Genomic DNA, 23,904 nt, shown 5'->3' with positions numbered 1-23,904 from the left:
GCCATAGAATCGCACCCAAGGCGATCATATTAAGAGCTGCACGGTGCGCGCCCGCTCCCTGCTCCTTTGCCGGCGGAGGGAGAGATCATGACCAACCGCTACTCGCTGGGCACCTTCCGAGGATCCGGATTCAGGAGGCGGGCGCCGCGGAAGCCCAGCCCTCGTGGGCCGGGCCGGGGAAAGGGGTGCGGCCAGCGCCGCACAGGCTGCTGGGCTGGCCGGCGAGAGGAGGACGGGAGCGCGTAAAGGCGCACGGAGCAGCGGCGCCGGCGGCCTACGCGATCTAGCGGAGGAGAGGCCGGGGTTTGCTTTGGGCGAAGGTTGGTTCGTTTCCGCAGGCGCGTAATCCTGGCTCGGGAGTTTTTGGGGAGCGCCTGCCTTGCGCGCGGCTGCCCGGAGCTCGTTCCAGGCTTGGGTGAACGTCCCCACGTGCGTCCCGGGTGGGCTCCCCGGGTGGGATTTCGGGCTTCGCCGCACCGGGTGGGCAGGTGGGTGGGGAGCGAGGAGGGTCGGCTTGCTTGCGCGCCTCCGCCGGAGACGGGTTCCCACGACGAGGCCTGCTCTTTCCCCCCAGCCCGGGGTAGGAGCTGAGCCACAAACAGGGCCCGTGTGCGCGCAGCAGAAGGTTCAAAACCCAGGAGAGTTGAGATTTCTTTCCCCGGGGCGCTTGCTCGCTGTAACGCTCTCCAGACGTGACCTACACGTGGAGGTCAAACCCCGGAATGCGGTGGTCGTGGGGTCTCTTTGGGGAGCACGGATGCGCCTCTTGGCGTGATGGGGTGTGTTATCCGTCTCTTTCCCCGCTTTAAGGCTTCCCACGCGTGTTTTCTCTTGGCTTTGCTTTTAACGCACGCGAAGTGCGCGTGAAGGCGGAGCGGGGAACTTCTCGGAACACGCAGGCGACGTGTTCAAGGGAGAAACTTGCATTTTAAATGCCCAGGGAGCTTTTTCCTATTGGAGGTGGCCGGCGAGGAAGAGCACCATGCTGCGCTCTTGTGCGCGCAGGTTTGGACCACGTGGAGGATGGCTTGATTGGCAGCTGGGAGTCCTTTACTGCAAATGCTCACGGAGGAGTGGCAAAGGCTCGACTTTCCGATCCTTCGGGTTTTTGTTTTGCTTCCCTTTCTCACATGAGTAATACACAAGAGAAGAGTTCTGGTTTTTTTTTGTAGTATCTCATTTGGTAAAAGTGAGCTTAGGCTGATATCAGCCATGCGGCGTGACTTCTTGGGATCTGTGGCTGGTATCTAGAAAGAGTGGCGCTCTTTAATCTCTTAGTGTTTCTCAAACTTGGATCTCCAGCTGTTGTTGGACTACAAGTCCCATCATCCCTAGCCAGCAGGACCACGTGGCCAGGGATGATGGGAGTTGTAGTCCAACAACCGCTGGGGACCCCAGTTTTAAGGTAAGGGTCCAGCAGCAGGGCTGGGCAATAAATCACCATACCATTGAGTCAACCGGTGCAGTGGTACCTCTGGTTACGTACTTAATTCGTTCCGGAGATCCCTTCTTAACCTGAAACTGTTCTTAACCTGAAGCACCACTTTAACTAATGGGGCCTCCCGCTGCCGCTGCGCTGCCGGAGCACGATTTCTGTTCTCATCCTGAAGCAAAGTTCTTAACCCAAGTTATTATTTCTGGGTTAGCGGAGTCTGTAACATGAAGCGTATGTAACCCGAGGTACCACTGTATTGAAATAACATTGTGATAAATGTTTGAACAAGGCAATATACCTGTGAACGAAAGGTGGACACTTGACAGCTTCCCAGGGGGTAGCTCTGCTGAACAGGATACTTTGAAGATTCTTTGCAGATAATTTTCAGGCATGGTGTCTTCAGCTATGTTTGCCCTCTCCTTCATCCCTCCTAACTGCTAAGAAATCATCTTTCCACTTAAAGGTAAAGGACCATTAGGGCCAGTTGTGGCCGACTCTGGGGTTGCAACGCTCATCTCGCTTTATTGGCCGAGGGAGCCGGTGTACAGCTTCCGGGTCATGTGGCCAGCATGACTAAGCCGCTTCTGGCGAACCAGAGCAGCGCACGGAAACGCCGTTTACCTTCCCGCCGGAGCGGTACCTATTTATCTACTTGCACTTTGACGTGCTTTTGAACTGCTAGGTTGGCAGGAGCAGGGACCGAGCAACGGGAGCTCACCTTGTTGCGGGGATTCGAACCACCGATCAGGCTTTGTGGTTTAATCCACAGCACCACCCATGTCGCTTAGTGTGCCACAGAGCACAGCTAATTATTTAGAGCCTGCTAACAATACAGGAGGGACCCCCCACAGCTAGACAAAGAGGCAAAGTAAACAAAGAAATGGAAAACATTTCTTCCCTCACCCCTGAAAAAAAGAGGGGAAAGAGTTTTTATTTTTATTTTCTGGTTGTGTTTATGTTGTTGGTTCTCCCTAAATAGCTTTTCTCCATATCAGAAAGGAAGGGATTGTTGTTGTTGTTGTTGTTGTTGTTGTTGTTATTAGGAGACTATCTTTTTGCTTACTTGCCCTCCCTTTAATAAAAATGGAGAGATTGGTGGGATGAAGACTTTGGGGGGGTGGAGGGGATAAGATTGGTGACAGATTAATGTACCGTATTTTTCGCACCATAGGGTGCACCCAGTTTTTAGGGGGGGAAATCAAGAAAAAAAATCTTCCCCCCCCCCAGCCCCAAAGAGCAGCGTACAGGCTGCGCACAACCTCTCCCTGCCAGAGGGGTTGCGCGCAGCTATGGAAGAAGCCAAGGCAGGGTGCGGGATGGATCCCGCTCGCTGTTTTGGCTTCCCCTTTAGCCCCGTGCAGCCTCTCCTTGCCGGGAGACGCTGTGCAGGGCTTTCCTGGGAGGTGGGGGGATTCTCTCACCTCTCCCAAAAGCCCGCAGAAGCTGCGCAACCCCTTTAAAGAGATCGCGGCTTCTCCTGGCTTTTCTGAGAGGTGGGGGAAGGGACTGATGCGGCCAGTCAGTCCCTTCTATCTCCTGTGGAAAAGCCCGCAAGAGCGTACGGAGCTCTTGGGGGCTTTCCCCGCCTGCCTCCCCCCTGCATTCGCTCCATAGGACGCACACACATTTTCCCTTGCTTTTTAGGAGGGAAAAGTGCGTCCTATGGTGCAAAAAATACGGTATGTATCGAACTTTTGAAATATTCTTCGGCAACTGGTGAAGAAGATTTAGAGATTTTGGCTCTAATTTCTGATCATTTGTATTAGTCTATAAATAGTGTTTAGTGCCACTGATATTGGCCATCGTGTTGTGTTATATTGTTCAGAGTGTTCAAAATTGGCCGGGAGCATTTTGCACTGAGTTATTGGCCACTTGCACCCAAGTGAAGGTTCCTGGGCCCCAGGATGACACCTGACATCACCTGGAGGTGCACACCTGGGGATCGTTGGATCTTGACCGTTTTCACACACTAATACCCACAATCCTATAGAACGCTATCAGCCATATCTTACCTGCACAATTTCAGGAACCAAAATGCTTTCAGTGCACAGCCTTAACAAGAGCAGTGAACAACTCTGTAGTTAATTGTTGCAGCTTGTTTTCACTTACCAAACTTTTCCGTGTATAAAGGTAAAGGGACCCCTGACCATTGGGTCCAGTAGTGACCGACTCTGAGGTTGCGGCGCTCATTTCGCTTTATTGGCCGAGGGAGCCGGCGTACAGCTTCCGGGTCATGTGGCCAGCATGACTAAGCCGCTTCTGGCGAACCGGAGCAGCTCACGGAAATGCCGTTTACCTCCCCGCCGGAGCGGTACCTATTTATCTACTTGCACTGTGACGTGCTTTCGAACTGCTAGGTGGGCAGGAGCAGGGACCGAGCAACGGGAGCTCACCCCGTCGTGGGGATTCGGACCGCCGGCCTTCTGATTGGCAAGTCCTAGGCTCTGTGGTTCAACCCACAGCGCCACCCACATCCGTTCCGTGTATAAGACACCCCCTATTTTGGGGGGCTCAAATTTAAGAAAATGGGGGGAGATGTTGAGCTCTTTTTTGAGAAGGATTGCTCAGAGTTGTGGCGCTTTTTTGGGGTGGGGGATTACCCTGGATTGTTCAACTTTTTTAAGGGGAGGTTGCCAAAAATCACTCACCTGCACGCGTAGCAAAATCCGACTCGTGTGTCCCCTTGCCAGCAGAAGCTGACAATAGCCCGCCCAATTGGCGCAGCGTCAGCCAGTCAACACCACCCATTGACGCAGCAACCAATAACACTCACAATAGCTGTTGACAGCCGTGGCAGCAGCCAATCAAACGTCCACCCTATGCACTACCCAGGTATAAGATGAACCCCATTTTTTAGCATGGTTTTTACGTAATAAAACTTAGTCTTATACACAGAAAAGTATGATACCTCACCCCGCTGCCCTCATAGTTGTGAAGGACGTTCTCATGTTATGAACGATCTGTGTCACCATTAAGCAAAAGAAGTCAGGATATATGTGGACTGTCCCTTGATAATGTGACTTTTCTTCTGTTAAGTTCTCAAATTTCTTAACCCAGCTCAAGCTTGTCAGCATAACTTGCCAGGTGTTTTAACTGATAATCAGTCACAACCAGTCCATCCTTGGAAAATAATTTCATTTAAAAACGTTTGTAGCATTAACGTGAAATGTTTTGTAATGTGAAATTAAGAGGTTGATTTGTAAACAAGAATGTGATATTTTAAGGTGACTATAGGATAAGGAAAAGACTACGGGAATGCGAAAAATATGTTATAGACTATAGGGATGTCAGAAAGAGAGATAGAAGGAAGTCTGAGCTCATTTTGAGCAAATAATATAAGTTGTGAATATGTGTATTGAATTAAATGAAATATGGAAAAATTCAATAAAATTTATGCTTAAAAAAACCGAAAATAATTTAGAGTTGTCTTGCCCCAAAATGGCAACTAGACATTCTGTTTTGGTGACTAATCTTGGTTTAAGGAGCTGTTTGGTGTCTAGCTTATACATCTGAGTTTCTAACAGGGGCTCATGGTCCTCTGCTGCCCAAAGTGCAGGGCCGGCCCACCCATGAGACAAGTGGAAGCAACCACCTCAGGTGGCAGGACCTGATGTAGATATTGACCCACCCCTACTTCCCTGGCTGGGAGGGGGACTCCATTCTGCAGCTCATCTCAAATGGTGAAATATATTGGGCCGGCCCTGCCAAAGGGTAACAGATAGCGCCTAATGAAAATAAGAAATAGCGCTATGGGGAGATGCTGGATGTCCTGAACCTGTGCCAGGAGATGGTTCAAATCTGAAATCTGGGGTGTATGTTTTTTTAGACTTGCTTGGAAATCGATATACATTTACAACAGCGTTCGAAATTTGCCAGGTGCATTTTGCACCTGGTCATCGGCCACTTGCGACCAAGTGAAGATTTCTGGGTGTCAGGATGGCGTCTGATGTTTCCGCCATCTAGCCTGGGAAACCTTGGGTCTTGTCTGTTTTCGCACACCAGCAACACAATCTGTAGAACTGAACTTGTGATATTTTATCAGCACAATGAGGAACCAAAAAGTCTTATTGAAAAACATTACTTTCGAGCCATCTGGCCAAAAGAAGGCATTTTGTTTTGGCGACTGTCAGGGTGGATTTGATTTAAATCAGATTGATTTAAATCACTAGTCATTAAGACTTGATTTAAATCATTTTTTTTACAGAAATATTCATTCTTGCTGGTATAATCTTAATATTTACAACCAGATAAAGCTTTCATTTTTGGAATAAAAAAATTTCAGAGTAGTTTTTACAGTTATATCAAAAAGACACATGAAAAACTTAAAACAAATCCTTATTTCCTGATGAATAGCCTTTGGACTATAATGTAACTTAAATAGAAAACTACAGTGGTGCCCCGCAAGACGAATGCCTCGCAAGACGAAAAACCCGCTAGACGAAAGGGTTTTCCGTTTTGGAGGTGCTTCGCAAGATGAATTTCCCTATGGGCTTGCTTCGCAAGACGAAAATATCTTGCGAGTTTTTCCGACTTTTTCCCCCTTTCCCCCCCTTTTTCTAAGCCGCTTATCCACTAAGCCGCTAATAGCGCTAAGCCGCTAATGGGCTTGCTTTGCAAGACGAAAAAACCGCTAGACGAAGAGACTCGCGGAACGGATTCTTTAAGTCTTGCGAGGCACCACTGTATCTTTAGAAAAAAAAAATCGTCCAGATGCATTTAAATATAATAAAAAAAATCTAATTTAAATTGAAAAATTCTGATTTTTTTAAATTCTTTTATAAAAAAAATCTTTGATTTTTATCCACCCTGGTGACTGTAAACCGGTTTGCTGTCTAGTTTATATACCTGTGTTTTTAACACAGATTTAAAAGAATAATATTCTATAATAATAGAGGCAATTGCTGATAAAGTGGGGTCTAAACCATTTAAATGAGTCCTAGTCCTTAAATGATACGAAATGTTGCTCTGATTACAGGTGGCAAAAATGGCCGAAAATGGAGACAGCGAAAACATGTCTGACTTGGAAAGGAAAGTCTGCCAGCAGATTGAGGTATGAATATTGAGACTAGCGTAGCATTAATGCAAAACGCCTGTTATAATCTTTGTGTAGCTGTCTCGGTTGAGTACTTAAAATGAGGATTCCCCACAGCTTAGAACTGTTTTATTCCTAATATCAGCCTGATGTTTTGGAATAGGACTCCTCATCTGCACAGCTTTGCTGGCCGATCGCTGATAAAGTACTTCTTAAGTTGTTTTGTAAAAACAAAGATTAAAAACAGCCTTGAAAAGTCAGGCAAGAAGCTATAAAGGGTTTTGCAGCTGCAGAAATTCTCCGTTTGTTCTCATGACGCATGAGACGAGACGCAGTTCAGGAGACTGAGATGCAGTCCAGAATTGAATTGTCAGAACAATTTTAAGCACCCACAAATTGTGACCAGTGTTACAGTTGCCTTTTGGGTGGTGGGGTTGAACTCAATAATGTAGCTTCATCTGTGCTGATATTTTTCATACATCAAGCTTCTGGCAAGCAGTTTGTAATATAAAACCATTGAGGGAACAACGTTAAGGCATTTAAAAATGTTGAACAGAAATCCGGACGTTTTTCACCTGGTGCTCAGAAATGTGTGTCATAAATTCCGATGACGCTCTTAAGAAAGGCTTATGGAAGTTCCTGTGTGCATGGAAGCTGACTTCTTGGTGCTAAATGAAGCAGTAGGTTGTGCTTGGCTTCTAATATTTGTGTTGCTCTTTGTACTTGTGTGACAGTACTATTTTGGCGACCACAACTTGCCACGGGACAAGTTCCTCCAGGAGAAGATCAAGCTGGACGATGGCTGGGTGACTTTGGAAACGTTAATCAAATTCAACAGGTAGATCTATGGGTGCTTATTCAAAGTTAACTTAAAGGAAGGGGAAGCGGCGACAGGGTTTTTGTTGAGTCCTAGGAGTCCTGCCTCCCTCATCATCTTCCCTGTGCTGCATACCATGTTGTCCAGCAAGGCTGTAAGGCAGACTTCTTCAACCTCAGCCCTCCAGATGTTTTAAGACTACAATTCCCATTATCCCTGACCACTGGTCCTGCTAGCTAGGGATCATGGGGGTTGTAAGCCAAAAGCATCTGGAGCAACCTTTCTCAACCTGTGGGTCCCCTGATGTTGTTGGACTACAACTCCCATCACCCCTAGCTAGCAAGGCCAGAGCTCAGGGATGATGGGAGTTGTAGTCCAACGACGTCTGGGGAACCACAGGTTGAGAACCACTGATCTGGAGGGCTGAGGTTGAGGAAGCCTGCTTTAAGGAGTGGTAGGTGAGGAGAAAACTACAGGTTGAGGAGTAAAACTACTTCTATGAGCTTCTTACGTAACCTTACTATGGCATCCAAGCCAGTATGTTCAGTAGAACGTAATGGTTTCAGTTTTAAGAATTTGTGCAGCCTTCATCATGTTATCTGAATGCAATGCAAACAATATTTTAAAAAAAATATGAATTTAGTACAAATCCAATAAAAGCCACATTTTCACAATACCCAGTTACAATCCAATTAAAAACAGAGCCAATTATTCAAAAACTGAATTAAACAATTTGAGGTTGACTTCCCATGCACTGGTTTCAGGATACGAGGTTCTTATTCCTGCTTTCATAATCTTCATAAATCCATTTACAGCACTTCCGATCTTAATCTTTTGTTTAACAGCCACTGGTTTCTTGACTTTCATTTGTAGTTGCAAATTTATTAACTTTCGTTTCTGCAAAAGGAGTTTGTGTCCAATACGTTTCCTATGCGATATATTGATTTTCCATCTATTTCTTCGTTTTTCCTGATGTAATCCAATCATAAAGGGCACCTACGCTTCCACATTTTCGCTCAGGTTGTATTTAGAGGAGACTTAATGTAATTGATCTTTTTTTTAAAAAAAGAAGAAAACAAATAACCTCTTTTTACCCACCTTTCTATCTTCCTTCCTAGGTTAAATCGCCTCACAAAAGACTTTGATGTAATAGTGGGGGCGTTGAAAAAATCAACGACTGAGCTGATGGAAATTAGCGAAGACAAAGCTAAAGTCCGAAGATCTCCAAACAAACCTTTGCCGGAAGTGACGGAGCAATATAAGAACGCGGTTAAAAGCAGATCTGTGTATATTGTAAGTGGGAACGATATGTGTTTTAATGCAACCGGATTTCAAACGTTCTAGTTTGGGGGACCCCAGCCCTGCATGAAAATTTCTGTCATTACTGAGGACACCCTGTGTGTGTTGCAAAGGATTATGGGAAGCATATTGTAGGCCCTTGGCTTCACTTGGCTCAGTGAACTGAAAATGCACTTTTCCCCAGGGAAGGTCTACAGTGCTACCTTGGTTCTCAAGCTTAATCTGTTCTGGAAGTTCATTCCAAAACCAAAGTGTTCCAAAACCAAGGTGCACTTTCTCATAGAAAGTAATGCAAAATGGATTAATCCGTTCGAGATTTTTAAAAACAACCCTTGAAACAGCAATCTAACTTGAATTTTACTATCTTAACGAGACCACTGATCCATAAAACGAAAGCAATAAACAGTGTACTGCAGTCACACAATCAAGCCATCAGTAGCTGAACTGGGTTCCACACAGTCACAAAAGCAAAACAAAAAGAGCCGCAAAAATGCAAAATAAATAGCAAAAACAGACAGACCTCAGCGTAACACTCAAAGCGGAAGTGTGGCACTCAAACCGGAAGCGTAACACTCAAAATGGAGCACATTCAGCTTCCGAAAAAGGTTCGCAACCCGGAACACTTACTTCCAGGTTTGCAGTGTTTGAGTTGCAAGTTGTTTGAGTACCAAGGCGTTTGAGAACCAAGGTACCACTGTACTATGAAAATGATGAAGCTCTAATCACAGAGGAGTCCCAGAAGCGACTTTAGCCCACAATGCTTAAAAAAGCTGGGTCTAGTCGACGCAAGTTGAGTCACACGACTCAAATTGATTATTTTTTGGTTGTATATATTTCAGAGTGGATTTGATTTACAGTGGTACCTCGGGTTAAGTACTTAATTTGTTCCGGAGGTCCGTTCTTAACCTGAAACTATTCTTACCCTGAAGCACCACTTCAGCTATTGGGGCCTCCCGCTGCCGCGTCACTGGAGCAAGATTTCTGTTCTCATCCTGAAGCAAAGTTCCTAACCCGAGGTACTATTTCTGGGTTAGCGGAGTCTGTAACCTGAAGCGTATGTAACCTGAGGTACCACTGTACATCACATCAATTTAAATCACTAGTCAGTAAGACTTGATTTAAATCATAATTTTTTACAGAAAGACTCATTCTTGCTGTTATAATCTTAATATTTACAACCAAATGAAGGTTTCATTTTTGGAATAAGAAATTTTCAGAGTAGTTTTTGCAGTTGTATCAAAAATGGCTGATTTGGTTATACTATTAGAAATACATGGATAATTGTGAAATTATTGTGAGGTTTAATAAGTTAACTGTTTATATTTGGACAGCTTTTCTGCTGTACTTTATTGGAAATTATTTAAACAATTTATTTAACTAAAACAATAACAAGTTTGTTAACTGATGTGGTTAAACATTAAAAAAGCACACATCTTAGACAGAGTTTTAGCACACATGAAAAACTTAAAACAAATCCTTATTTCCTGATGAATAGCCTTTGGACTGCAATGTAACTTAAAAAGAAAACTCTCTTTAGAAAGATTTTTCTCCAAAAGCATTTTATTTTTAAAATCCAATTTAAATAAAAAAATTCCAATTTAAATTTTAAAAATCTGATTTTTTATTTTTTTTAAAAAAAAAACATTGATTTTTATCCCCCATATTATGTTACCTGGTAACGAGCAGTTTAGCTTAAGTGGGCTAATTCTGCTTGACATTTGATTTTTGCTTGTCATGAGGGAGGCTCTCAAATATCATTCTTTACCGCTCGCTATCCATTCTGTTTATGGGTATTGTTCACAAACCGGTGGCAAGACTACGCCCGTGTAAATACCCTAAACGTCCCCAGATAGGTGTTTGCATAAACGTGTCTCTGAATATGAAGTAACTGACCGAATCCTCAATTTTCAGAAAGGTTTCCCACAGGATGCAACCCTTGATGATATCAAGGAATGGCTAGACTGTAAAGGCAAAGTTGAAAACATTCAGATGCGGAAAACCATTCAGAAAACATTCAAGGTAACTCCTTTTCGTCAAAGCTGTTTTCAATTATTATTTTTTCCTGTGGGAATATTCCACCAATCTAAATTAAAACACCTCCTTTCTTACCTCCTTCAGGGATCAGTATTTGCAGTTTTTGACAGCGTCGAATCTGCCAAACAGTTCGTTGAAACTCCAAACCAAAAATACAAGGACACGGAGCTTATTGTACTGTTCAGGTGAGTTATGTATTTGATGTCGTAATGCTTTGACTTATAGATTGTTACTAGTCACCCAGTGTGTTACTGTTAGTATTCAAAGCCCTTAACAACATGGGACCAGTTTACCTGGAAGATCTCCTTGCCCATATATGCCCACTTGACCTCTTTGATCTGCGGAGCTGGCGCAGAATACCTGATCCACATTTGTCAAAAATTGGATCTCTTAGTGTAATGGCATCTAAACTTTGAAACTCCTTGCCTGTTGACACTAGGTAGGCCTTTTCACTGTACCCATTTTGGCCCCCGCTAAAAACACTCTTGTTATACGAGCTTATCCAGGTATGTAGAGTATTGCGTGTTTTAATCTGTTTTTAGTTTATTCCTGATTTTATTTTATTTTTTAAAAAAAACAACACTTTAAATGGTTGTACTTAACCAACTTATTGGTTTTATTCTTTTTGCAAACTGCTTTGAGCTGTGTGGGCTTTTTAAAAATAAATAAATAAATAAATTTTATTTCATTTTACCTTTAATTTGTACACCGCAAGGCGGTTTACAAGCTGAAGAAGCAACAAAATAGACAGCAAAGATAATGATCTGATCCGATGCAAAAAAAAGTCACAGTAACTTTGAAATAAGCAGCTTCTGTCAAACAAAGCAATATTCAATAATCCATTAGAATATTATAGTAAACAGTAGAAATCGACAAATAATAATCTATCAAGTGGTGTATACATTTTATGAAATAAAACCCCCGAGACTTAACTTTGAAGTAAGATTGGCAGCCTACTAAGGACAGGGAGGTGTATTATTCTAACCATCAGATACATCAGACTTCTCTGTGTTTCTGAGCAGTATACGGTCTTCTCTTTCTCCCTCTTGCTCCTAGATTTGATCCTTATAGTAACTCAGTGAAATATGTTAACCTGAAAGATGGTGGCCAACTGGCCCAAGTCACTGTTAGCCTCCTGACTAAATTTCCCATCATGCCTGTGGGCTTTGTTGACTGAGGGCTGATGGAAGTCCAGCAACATCTGAAGAGATGCAGGCTAGCCACCCCCAAAATTTGGATTTGAATCCGGCCTAGGTCTGAATCCCATTCCGCCTTCCTGCTCCCATCACTTTCCTCTGAGACGGCTTTCCCTGACCTGGAGCCCTTCCAAATATTGTTGACTACAACGCCCTTCAGCTGCATAGGTGGCCTTGGATATTGGGACTTGTAGGGCACCAGATGTGGGAATGTTGTGGATAGTAGGAGAGGATATATTGATTAAATACAGTGGTACCTCAGGTTAAGTACTTACAGTGGTGCCCCGCAAGACGAAAAACCCGCTAGACGAAAGGGTTTTCCGTTTTGGAGGCGCTTCGCAAAACGAATTTTCCTATGGGCTTGCTTCGCAAGACGAAATGTCTTGCGAGTTTTTCCGACTTTTTCCCCCTCCCCCCCCCCTTTTCTAAGCTGCTAAGCCGTTTATCCGCTAAGCTGATAAGCCGCTAAAAGCCGCTAAACCGCTAATAGCGCTAATCCGCTAAGCCGTCAATGGGCTTGCTTCGCAAGACGAAAAAACCGCTAGATGAAGAGAATCGCGGAACGGATTCTTTTCGTCTTGCGAGGCACCACTGTAATTCGTTCCGGAGGTCCGTTCTTAACCTGAAACTGTTCTTAACCTGAAGCACCACTTTAGCTAATGGGGCCTCCCACTGCCGCCACACCGCCAGAGCACGATTTCTGTTCTCATCCTGAAGCAAAGTTCTTAACCTGAAGCACTATTTCTCGGCTAGCGGAGTCTGTAACCTGAAGCGTATGTAACCCGAGGTACTACTGTATTATCCTTCCTCACTCAACACTAGTGAGTCAGTAGCAGAGTACATTCCTCAGTATATTGCAGGAAGTTCGTTGGTAGATTTGTTTGAATCTCTTTACTTAAGCCAGTGGTGTCCAAACTTTTTTCAAAGAGGGCAACATTTGATGAAGTGAAGGGCCGTGGGGGCTGGCCAAATTTGTTGAGCTTTTTACCCCAAAGTTGTTTTTTTAGGGTTGAGCTGAGCTGCTTTTAGGATTGAGGGGTTTTTTGCATTTTACCCCAGGAAATAAACTACCACAGGGGCCAGATTAAACTGACCGGTGAGCCGGATTGGGCCCCCAAAACAGACTTTGGACATGCCTGACTTAAGCAATCCGATCTGGCTTTGTCCAGATTCCTGGTAATTTCCCCTTTTATCCCTCTTAAAAAGAGTAAAGACACAACGGTCTTCTTTTAAAAGTAATAAGAACTTTACTCACATTCAGTTCACAGTTGGTTCCCCGAAGGCAGGCTTTAGCTTGGAGTTACAGAAGAGAGTTTGAGCTCACGTGTTGCTGGCTGAGAGCCAGCAGACAGCAAAATACATTAGTATCAGAAGAGAGCAGCAAAAGTCAGATAGGAAGATGGTTGCGTGACTGGCCTTTTACTCAGAGTCATGCCCATCTACCTGGTCACACTCAGAGGAGGATGCTCTAGACAGGTGTGACAGGAAGTCCTCCTGGCTGGAGTAACACCCCCCCCCCGTCTGTGTCCACTCTGGGCAAACAGGAAGTGTTGTGCTTGACTGCTTATGATATATCCCACACTGAGTTGTAAAGGCAAGGTTTGATAGGCTTGGCAATGGAGCCTACGATCAAGGCTGGAGTGGACTTTTGCTTGTAAGTCTCTTGGCAGACACTTTTGGGTGTGCTGCGCTCTAGTAAATTACACCAAGTGCTAGAAAATGGGTCTATGGGGGTCTTCTGTCTTGCTCTGCCTGCCTGCCCTCTAGCATCATAGAATCGTAGAGCTGGAAGGAATCTTAGCTATAAAGCATCTATGATAGATGGCCATCCAACCTCTGCTTAAAACCCTCCAAGGAAGGAGAGTCCGCCACCTCCCGATGGAGATCTTTCCACTGGCAATGGTAGCGATTTCTTGCAGTCTGAGGAATAGAGCACAGTGGGGAGAAGAGTCTCATCGTGCTTTGAGAGGGAAACAGATGGCCAGTTTTAATAAGAGCTGATTATTATTTTCTTGAACCAAAGCCAGTCTTTCTGTCAACGCTAATTGGTCACCATTGTCTATAGCAGCACCAAGGCGGCGATTAGCTTGCTTCAAAGAACAGCCAGACATCTTAAGGGTGGCTTTCATATTCCTTTCCGTTGCATTGAGTACCCCTAAATTGGCTCGCTTAATTGAATTATATATTCCGTGCAGGGATGATTATTTTGCGAAGAAGAATGATGAGAAAAAACGGAACAGATTGGAAGCGAAAGCAAAGGCCAAGCAGTAAGTGGAGACTTTTTAACCTCGCAATTATCATCTCCTCTTTGTTTGCCAGCAGTGCGCTCTGCTTAACTTCACAACGCTTTCCCTTTTTCTTTTCTTTTTTTGTCGCAGGGAGAAAGAGGAGAAACAGAAGCAAGCGGAAGATGCGGAAATGGTACATGCCCCTTGATTTCACTGACAAAACTGTGTAATCCACAGTGCCTCTGTTTCCCCTATGTAATTTAGAAGGATAAGGTGGAAGAATAAAGACTTGGAAAGCAATTAGCTAAGACCAGCTTGAGTCTTCTCTCCTGGACCTGATAAGAACAATAAAACAAACAGGAAATTTTCACCTGGCTTCTCCAAAACACACAACGCTGTTTAGTCGCGCCCCCCCCCCTTAAAAAAGGTAAAGGGACTCCTGACCATTAGGTCCAGTCGTGGCCGACTCTGGGGTTGTGGCGCTCATCTCACTTTATTAGCCAAGGGAGCCAGCGTACAGTTTCCGGGTCATGTGGCCAGCATGACTAAGCCGCTTCTGGCGAACCAGAGCAGTGCACGGAAACACCGTTTACCTTCCCGCCGGAGCGGTACCTATTTATCTACTTGCACTTTGACGTGCTTTCAAACTGCTAGGTTGCCAGGAGCAGGGACCGAGCGACAGGAGCTCACCCCGTACGCACTTGATTTCTTACACATACTGGGACTGAGCCAGTAGTTGGCCCCAACATCCGTTTTCAGTGTGAAGGTTCAACCCTAGAGCATATGAAGTAAGTAGGAAATGCCCCATAGCAGGTACAGAGTGCATTTTTGTCCCAGATATGAGTAACTGGCTGTGGATTGGGACTAGCTGTAACGAGGGTTTGCACAGGAACCTGAACCTTGACATTTCTTCTGCTGCTAATTCCCCGTACGGGACAGCTGCATATTCCTTCAGTGCAAGGGGTTGGACTGGATGATCCTCAGGGTCCCTTCCAACTCTACAATTCTCTGATTCTTCTAGAAATTACCGTATTTTTTGCTCTGTAAGACTCACTTTTTCCCTCCTAAAAAGTAAGGGGAAATGTGTGTGCGTCTTATGGAGCGAATGCAGGCTGCACAGCTATCCCAGAAGCCAGAACAGCAAGAGGGATTGCTGCTTTCACTGCACAGCGATCCCTCTTGCTGTTCTGGCTTCTGAGATTCAGAATTTTTTTTTCTTGTTTTCCTCCTCCAAAAATTAGGTGCGTCTTGTGGTCTGGTGCGTCTTATAGAGCGAAAAATACGGTAAATCCCGAGTGCCTCATTCATAAGGGCTATTTGCCTAGTGCTGCTGGAGGTATAGGAGACCTAGAAAGCAATTTTGCTCCTTTTTTTGTCATTAGGTCGGCCTTGTATTTAACACCTTGTCGGGTAGACAAAAATCACCTGGAATTTCATTCCGACAAAGGAGCTGGCTGGAGGAGGAAGGGCCTTCTCTTCCAGTCCACTTGGTAGAAGGGTTTTTTTTTTAATTTAAAAAGCTAGTCAGCATTTTCATGCTAGTCGCAAACTTAATTAGCCAAGGCTACATTTAGGCCATACAGTGGAAAAGGCTGTTCTGACCCAGATGGGAGAGAATTGAGGTTCGTAAGGGTTGTGTGGATAAGGCTAAAGGCAACAGTTTACCTGTTTGGTTTCAAGCTTTTTCCAAAATAGTCTTTCGGAGACTTGATACTCAATTGCCAAAGTGCATCTGGGATTGTAATACCCCCTTTTATTAATTTTCAATTGCAAACTAATAATAGTCTCATTATAAGAATGCCAAATTATAATACAATGAGTAATACCAATCATTGAGATGCCAAATTATACAAATTAGGTGGCCCTCCACGTGCTAGAATTGATGGTTTAGTGATTTACTTTGTTTCTGCACTCCAGAATCTTAAAAATTTCAATTATCCTCCAATCAGACTGGAGTGTAATACTCCTCCTCATACCAGTGTCCTGTGCTAAAGTAGCTTTCCTGGAAGAAGCAGCCCCTCCCCCCCATTCCAGATTTAATGTGATCATGGGTACCTTCTGTGTACATGGGTTGTTGGGGGGGAGATGAGCAATGCCAAACAAATTCACATTCTTGAAGTTGCGGTTGCAAGACTTTGAGTGTATTGGTTTTGTGTTGGTTCCACTATATACCACAGGAAGGTGTGATCCAGGGTAATCTTGTCTTAACCGAGGTAGATCGCTGGAGCATGCTTGGGAAACTGAACCTTATAGTAAAGCAGCACATAGCTGGATGCATGCAAATCAAAATGCGACGGCTATTACAAGCCACCAGCAGCGCTATGCAGCCAACAGCACTGAAGGAATGTCCCACTTTAGGCGTTCTCTTTCATGACATCATAATCACACGGTGGAAGGGGGTGGAGCTGTGTTTGGGGAATGGGTCCTCCCAAAGTGTGGATGGGGGGGTGCAGGGCCATGGAGCCAGCTGAGAAGTGTGGAAGTACAGTGGTGTGGCCCCCACCCTTCCTCCTTGTGATTATGGTAGCATGAGAATCTCTGAATGGAGCTATTTTAACAGCCAGAAACTTGGGAACTCGCTAATGGTCTTATCTACAAGCTTGATCCGCCCCCCACCTTGGAACGGTCCAAGTTTGTGTACATCTCATCGCCCAAGTGCTGGGAAGCTTAAAAACACTTGCTTGAAGTCTTGTTCAATCCTGTGGGGTACAAATGTCTGTCCTGTCTAATGGAATCTTTTCCCTCCCCTTTTGTAAATGAAAGAAATCTCTGGAGGAGAAGCAAGGGTGCTTGCTGAAGTTTTTTGGAGACCTGGAAGATCAGACTTGCCGAGAAGACCTCCATGCCCTTTTCTCTGGCCATGGCGAAATTAAATGGATAGACTTTGTCAGAGGTGCCAAAGAGGTCAGACCCGGGGCGTTGCTGCATCTGGCGAAATGTTAACAACAAAATGGGGCGATGTTTTCAGGTTTTGCTGCACTCGCTGCCCAATACGAAGGTGGTTTTCTTCGAAACGTATACACCAGGGATGTCCAACTCCCCAGAGACAGCGATCTACTCACAGAATAAAAATCTGGCAGTGATCTACCCCTTCAGGTCAAAGTGGAGCTTTTCTTAGGGAGGAAAGACAAAGTTGTGGAGCTTTTTTTTAGATGGGGAGGTAAAAAATTGTTGAGCTTTCTTTAGGGGAGAAAGGAAAAAGTCGCTCACCGAAAGATTGCTCAGGAAACAATCAGCCTCACAGCGAAAACTCCATCTTGCGTTCTAGCGATCATGTGCAAATGGAGGACGGGGAGAGGGGGTGAGGCCAGATGCTCTTTTTCCCCAGCAAAGGGGGAAAAGCCAGCGATCAACCGCAATCGATCAGTAGATCGCAGTTGACCTGTTGGACATCCCTGGTATATACAATCTATTACTGAAAATCAGAATGGAAAACTTGGCAGAAACATTTGATTCCTCCTATCCAAGGCGCACTCATAAAAACAGAAAGCAAAAATTTCATTCTTGCTGGCTAGACAGAATGCTGTGATTGCTTCACTTTATTCTTCTAAGCAGCAAATTAATAGGTAGAGGTAAAACTTTGCATTGAAGTGAATAACTTTAACAATGGGTCTCAAACCTAGCAGACCTGTGGCCTGCCTTAAAATGTTCTGCACTCCCGCCAGCCCCAGCTGGTGGTCACAAGTGATGGAGGTTGTAGTCCGAACAGCACCTAAAGGGTGTCTGCTTTTCCCATCCTTGCCTTAAACCAATTGGGTGGTATTTCAGCTAAGATTTTCTCAGAGTACACCCATTGAAATTAATGAGCATGACAAAGTTAGGTCCATAAATTTCAATGGTTCAACTCTTGAGCAGTGGCGTAGCGTGGGGGGTGCAGGGGGGGCCGGCCACACCGGGCGCAACATCTGGGGGTTAGGGTTAGGGGGCGCAAATCCACGGGTTAGGGGGCGCAAATTACTTGCCTTGCCCCGGGTGCTGACAACCCACGCTACGCCACTGCTCTTGAGTAATACCTCCCATGGATTGAGTAATACCTCCTGAGTAATACCTCCTGTCCCAGGAGCCAGAGCTAGTATAAAACACCCCAGGAAATTCTGGCAGCTACTAGCTGAAGGAGCCACAGCTAGCTTTGGGAGGACTGCTTTATGCTCACAAGCTACTGGAACTGGTTGATTCCCCTCTGTAGTCTGCTATCGCATCTTCTCCTGGGAAAGAGAGAATAGCTAAAGGGCAGAGTTGTGGGTAGTGACCCGTGTGCTGCTTTAGGAACATAGAAAGCAGTATTGTCTACATTGACCGGTAGCACTTATCTGGGATTTCAGACAGAAATTTCTCCCGGCCTTAGCTGGAGATGGCAGGGATTAAACCTGGGACCTTCTGTGGGCAAAATTGATGCTCTGGCACTGAGCCACTGTTCTTCGGGTCATAAGGTTGTCCTCTCCGGCTTAGGCCTCAAATGAAAAGAACAGCAACTAATGCCAGTACAGTCGTACCTTGGAAGCCAAGCACCTTTGAACTCGAACGTTCCGGCTCCCAAAGGATCGAAAACCAGAAGTGATTGTTCCGGTTTTCGAAGGATTTTCGGAAGCCAAATGTCCAGCACGACTTCTGATTGGCTGCAGGAAGCTCCTGCAGCCGATCGGAAGCCACGCCTTGGTTTTCGAACTGTTCTGGGAGTCAAACGGACTCCTGGAACAGATTAAATTAAAAAAAACAAGGTACGACTGTGGTACCTCTGGTTATGTACTTAATTCGTTCCAGAGGTCCATTCTTAACCTGAAACCATTTTTAACCTGAGGTACCACTTTAGCTAATGAGGCCTGCTGCACCGCCAGCGCACAATTTCAGTTATCTTGAGGTAAAGTTCTTAATCCGAGGTACTACTGACGTGTTAGCAGAGTTTGTAACCTGAAGTGTTTGTAACCCAAGGCACCACTGTAGTGGCTTATCTCAATTGTTCACAATAATAAACACATGCTTTTCCATAAAAGCACCAGTTTTACACCAAGTGCATAATGACTTCCAGATATGGAGACACCGATGAGCACAATATAAAACAGAGTAAAACTGTAATGTAATAATTATATAAGCACCTAATACCACTTAACCTCTGTCCGAGTTGTATTACATATGGCCAATACAGACCTAATACCGCAAATACTGCTTGTGTTTGTGCACACCTATACGATGTCAGGATTTATTTGTATAGTTGTTCAAGGCTTTGAACTTTTAAAAAGAGCTATCGTCTTGTATCTGTGCACTGTGTTCATGCCACACCCCAGTAGAACCATTCTTGCGTCGGCTACTACGTGCACGCACCTGTTAAATGCCACCACATGCCCCAATATCTGTGAGCTATCGTGATAGATGAGTCCACGTGTGGTGTGAATTTGATGCCAGCTACGCTGCTGCAGTGCTAAAAACGAAATAGGAGTACTTTACAGTGGACCGCCTTAAGAGGACTCAGAGAAGTGATCAATTATGTTCCTGGGCAACTGGTGTCAAATACAGTCATACCTCATGTTATGGCCACTTCAGGTTACATGTTTTTGGGTTGTGGACCACGAGAAACCCTGAAGTACCGGAACGGGTTACTTTCGGGTTTCACTGCATGTGCAGAAGCGCCAAATCGCACCTGTGAAGACGCAGCGCTTCAGGATGCGAACGCTGCAGGTTGCAGACGTGCCTCCGTCACGGATTACGTCTGCAACCCGAGGTTCCACTGCAGACTGTTCCAACAAACCTAGTTTAGGCCGAGGCCTCGTGGGAGTGCTTGGCCTGCATGATCCTTACCACTGCATCCCTTACGACTCGCCGGCAAATTTTAGCTATCGAACCGCCACCTTGGCCATCTCTTCTGACCGCAAGGAAGCCATAGAAAGAAAATGTCTGAGTGAACGGTTGCGTATTGAGATAACCACCTTGCGTTTCTGCACACAGGGAATCATCCTGTTCAAGAGCAGCGCCAAAGAAGCGCTGGATAAAGCCCAGGCGGCAAATGACGGGAGCCTGCAGCTGCGAGGCAGAGAGGTGACGTGGGATGTGTTGGAAGGAGACGTGGCAAGAGAAGCGCTCAAGAAAATCATGGAGGGGCAGCAAGAACTGTTGAACAAAAAGAAAGGAAAAGGTGACGTTTTGCCTTGATTTTGTCTTCTTTCATTTAGTTTACCTTCTTGGAAGCCTTATTATGTGGATAGCCGGTGTTGAGCAAAGCAGTGGGCTGCTCTTCTCAAGTAGGGTCCCAGTCTTGGGATCTGCAGCAGAAACCTTTTCTGGACCCTCAGAAGCCATATAAGGACACAAAGATGAGTCTGGCTGGATCAGACCAGGGAGCTATCTTGTCCAGAAATGGTTTAATGCAGCGGTGGACCAGTTGCCTTTGGGAAACCTGCAAGCCAGACATGAGGGGCAGGCCCAATCCTGGAATAACTCAGTTGGCAGAGCATAACTCTCTTGATTGTGTGTTTGAGCTTCATGTTGGGCAAAGCATACCTGCATCGCAAGGGCTTGGGCTAGGTGACTCTTGTGGTCCCGATTCTAGGAATGCTGGAAGAGCAGCAGTGGGGGCGGGGCTTTGGAGGGGACTGCAAAACTAGTGGTGAACTGGACTGTGCAGCAGAGGGGAAAGCCTATGAAACAAGATCATGCTGTTGGGGCAGTGACAGCGCGCTGGGGATGTAATCCGAATTCTGCAACTGATTTGCACACCTCATTGCTTGTTGTTGGATGGGCAGACCAACTCTCAGCACCGTGCGTGGAGGGGATGCACGAGTTGTGCCGGCGGGGTTTGCTCTATGAAGGCTCACCCGCACATACCGGCAAAATGCTAGGGGAGCGTTGCACGTGGATATGCTTTGCAGAAGGGTCCAGGGTTCAAGTTCCGAGCAGGGCAGCGCAAAAGTGGAAAAGCGCTGCCTGTCAACGTTTGGCTTAGATAGTTGAGGTTGCAGTTTTCTTATCCTCTTGAGATGCGTTGCGGGAAGCCCCTAAAGCTGAATATTAAGCGGCCTAAGACGTGCCTATTCTTGCCTAACAGGCCGCAAAGGTAAAGGAAAAGGTGGCAAGGGACCTCAAGGTGCGCAGGACAGGAAAGTGAAATTCCAAGGCAAGAAAACGAAGTTTGAGAGTGAAGATGAAGAAGAGGGGGAAGATGAAAGTGCGACAGGTGAGCGATTTCCTTTATTAGAACAAGATTCTGAATGCATGCATTGGGTTTAGTATCACATACTTTTAATACTGGCTGGGGGTTTTCCTGGTTCCAAATGCAGCTTCCCACTGCAGAATAAAAGGGCTAGGTAAGGAATAAGCCTCAGCAACTCAGTCTCACATACTTTAGGTTAAATGTCTTTGCAGAACGGTTTACCCGGAACAGGCAAAAATAGTGCTGTGCAATAGAGGCTCCAGCCAACCTGATCTTTCAAGGAGCCTTGACAGGGCAAGCAATAAAAAGGCAGTGTTAATCTCCACGAAAAAGCCATGAGGCCAGTAAGATTGGTTGGCAACTCATAGTTCAATGGCAAAATACATTCCCAGCACACTGGGCTGTGTTTACCATCCAGCTTGTTCAGGCTTTTGCAGCTGGGGGGAAATGGCTGATCAGTCAAAATAGGCTCAGAGGCCTCTGTTACTTCAAAATAGTCACTTTACAGCTGAATCTGTTTCACCTTGAACAGCTGCAGGTCCAAGGGGAAAATGGCTGTCTGAGGGTCGCAAGCATTCCTCGATATTGTTCCATCCAAATACGTAGCGTAAGCATTTGGTGTTGTTCTGAGAGAGGCACCAAGGACGGTTGCACAAAAAGTTTCAGTAATACTTGCTTTATTGGCAGAGGTATGGATCTTGCTGTTTTATAGATCAAATACTGAGTTAACTCTTGGATGTTTTTAGGGGCGGCGAGCCCAAAGAAAAGACCACTGGAAGAGGCTGAGAAGGAAGAGCCTGCCCGCAAACAGCTAAAGACAGAAAATGGAGCTGGAGATGCAGAATAGTCCTCCAAAAAAGCATTGAGGGTTTTGCTTTAAAGAAACAAATGATTTGTTTTCAATCATTCCTCCGTTCATCCTGTTTTCTGCAAGAGAATCTAATAAAATCGACTTCGATGTCCACCTGCAAAAAGGGGATAGAAGAAAAAGTTATATTTCAGGTTATTTCTTTGGGATTTTTTTCTTTTTAAAAACATACCTTTTTATAATAGCTATTGGAGTGAAATCGAACTGTGTGGTCCCGCTAAACATAAATGGGTCTTCCCTTTCCTCTATTCTCCCCTTACAACCCCCTTGCATGCCCCCCCCATATGCTCTGGAGAATTGGGGGCAGGGACTGTGGTCTGGATAAAAGCATAAATTGTTTGTTATACAATGCACCAGAAGTTGCCAACTCTTCTTGTAGGCCACACATACTAATTACGGCAACCTTTTCTATTAGCTGTAACTGAATGCTCTTTTCGAGCCTAATTTCAGCAGTGGGGAAAGGCAGGGCAGCCGTGGGTACCAGGGAAGCCTTCTGCAGGAAAATCTCTGCCCCTGGGCACCACCTCCGTAACCCCTGGGCCAAAGGGGAAAGGCTCAAGAAAACTGAACCACCTTCATTCAAAACTATGTACAAAAGTTGTATTTAGGTAGATACTAAATAAACTTAACGTGCTTCAGTGTTGGAATTCAACGAATTATATTGCATTCAGTTTCAGAAGTGGAACAACAGGTGTACCACCGTCTTGAGTTTGATGGGAAAGGTGGGCTTAAATAAAGCAAAATGTGTACAGTTACCCGACTTCAGTGATTCGATTCTGAACTGCTTGCCAATGCTTTCGTTAAATAGCTGCCTTCGAATTTCATTTGCTTTTTCTGTTTAGCACAACACTGGGAGTTGGGTTGTGTGCGATCAACCTGGTGCCTGTAAAAGCCTTTCTTGGCATCTCTCAAGCAATCGGGGCACCTGTCGTTTAAGTTGCTTTTTCTTGCTTTGCCACCTGGGATTTTTATTTTTATTTTTAGATGGGGAGAGTCAAGGAAGAGGAAACTGCCATTCCCCCCCCCCAGCCACATAGAGCCCCTTAGAATGCCTTTTTTTCCAAAATGGGGGAGAGAAGGAACAAGGGCCACCTTGCTTGCACAGTTATTGCTTGCCTGCCAGCAGGGAGTTGCTTAGTACTGCAGAGCGCCTTTTTTAAAAAAAACTGTGAGTGGGGATAACCCTGTATATGTGAGAGAGATTTTTTTTTTGGGGGGGGGGTTTGCATGTGAGAAAATAGGTGGGTGTATCCACCTTGTATATTTTTGCTTCTACTTGAATATGGTGCTTTCTATCAACAGCACTTGCGTGTGAAAAATCAATATGGTGTAATCCATAATCTGGACTAGCAGGACACAGATGACTTCATGCTCTGTTAGTAAACAGAGGCTTAGTGTAATGTTTATCTGGATCTCTGCTGGCCAACACTAAGGTTGTACCACCTGCTTGTATCACCACCAGTTTGTTTAGGGGGATGTGTACCTGTACAGTGGTACTTTGGTTCTCAAACTTGGTCCGTTCCAAAACCAAAGCGTTCCAAACCCAAGGTACGCTTTCTCATAGAAGGTAATGCAAAACAGATTAATCCGTTCCAGACTTTTAAAAAAAACCCTAAAACAGCAATTTAACATGAATTTTACTATCTAACAAGACCACTGATCCATAAAATGAAAGCAATAATCAATGTACTGTACTATAAACTAAATAAGACAGTATTGTAGATGATAAAAATTGTTTAGATTTGGGTCTTTTATCCATTTCCGCAGTCACACAATCAATCAGCAGCTGAACTGCGGTTCCACACAGTCACAAATACAAATTAACTGAAAAAGCCTCAAAAACGCCAAATAAAT

The 23,904-nt window shown here is 45.0% G+C and overlaps 2 protein-coding genes across 2 annotated transcripts in view; one reads left to right on the top strand and one right to left on the bottom strand.

Moving 5' to 3' along the window:
• The first annotated feature begins 172 nt into the window (after positions 1 to 172).
• SSB (small RNA binding exonuclease protection factor La) lies at positions 173 to 22,805 on the top strand. The gene is made up of 12 exons (XM_079981093.1): positions 173 to 320; positions 6,411 to 6,485; positions 7,202 to 7,305; positions 8,403 to 8,577; positions 10,495 to 10,602; positions 10,702 to 10,802; positions 14,009 to 14,080; positions 14,192 to 14,234; positions 16,805 to 16,945; positions 19,982 to 20,168; positions 21,078 to 21,206; positions 21,929 to 22,805. The coding sequence occupies exons 2-12, from the start codon at positions 6,420 to 6,422 to the stop codon at positions 22,027 to 22,029; spliced, it is 1,227 nt and encodes a 408-aa protein (XP_079837219.1). The 5' UTR covers positions 173 to 320; positions 6,411 to 6,419; the 3' UTR covers positions 22,030 to 22,805.
• Positions 21,202 to 23,904, bottom strand: part of METTL5 (methyltransferase 5, N6-adenosine) — a 16,009-nt gene continuing 13,306 nt past the window's right edge. The window contains 2 exon segments of the mRNA XM_079982890.1: positions 21,202 to 22,104; positions 22,106 to 22,147. Of these exon segments, the coding sequence (XP_079839016.1) occupies positions 21,994 to 22,104; positions 22,106 to 22,147 (153 nt within the window). The 3' untranslated portion in view covers positions 21,202 to 21,993.

The sequence above is a fragment of the Podarcis cretensis genome (genome assembly GCF_951804945.1).
Source record: "Podarcis cretensis genome assembly, chromosome: 1".
In the NCBI taxonomy this organism is placed as follows: Eukaryota; Metazoa; Chordata; class Lepidosauria; order Squamata; family Lacertidae; genus Podarcis; species Podarcis cretensis.
The sequence above is the reverse complement of the archived record's forward strand: the minus strand, read 5'-3'. Positions and strand labels throughout refer to the sequence as shown.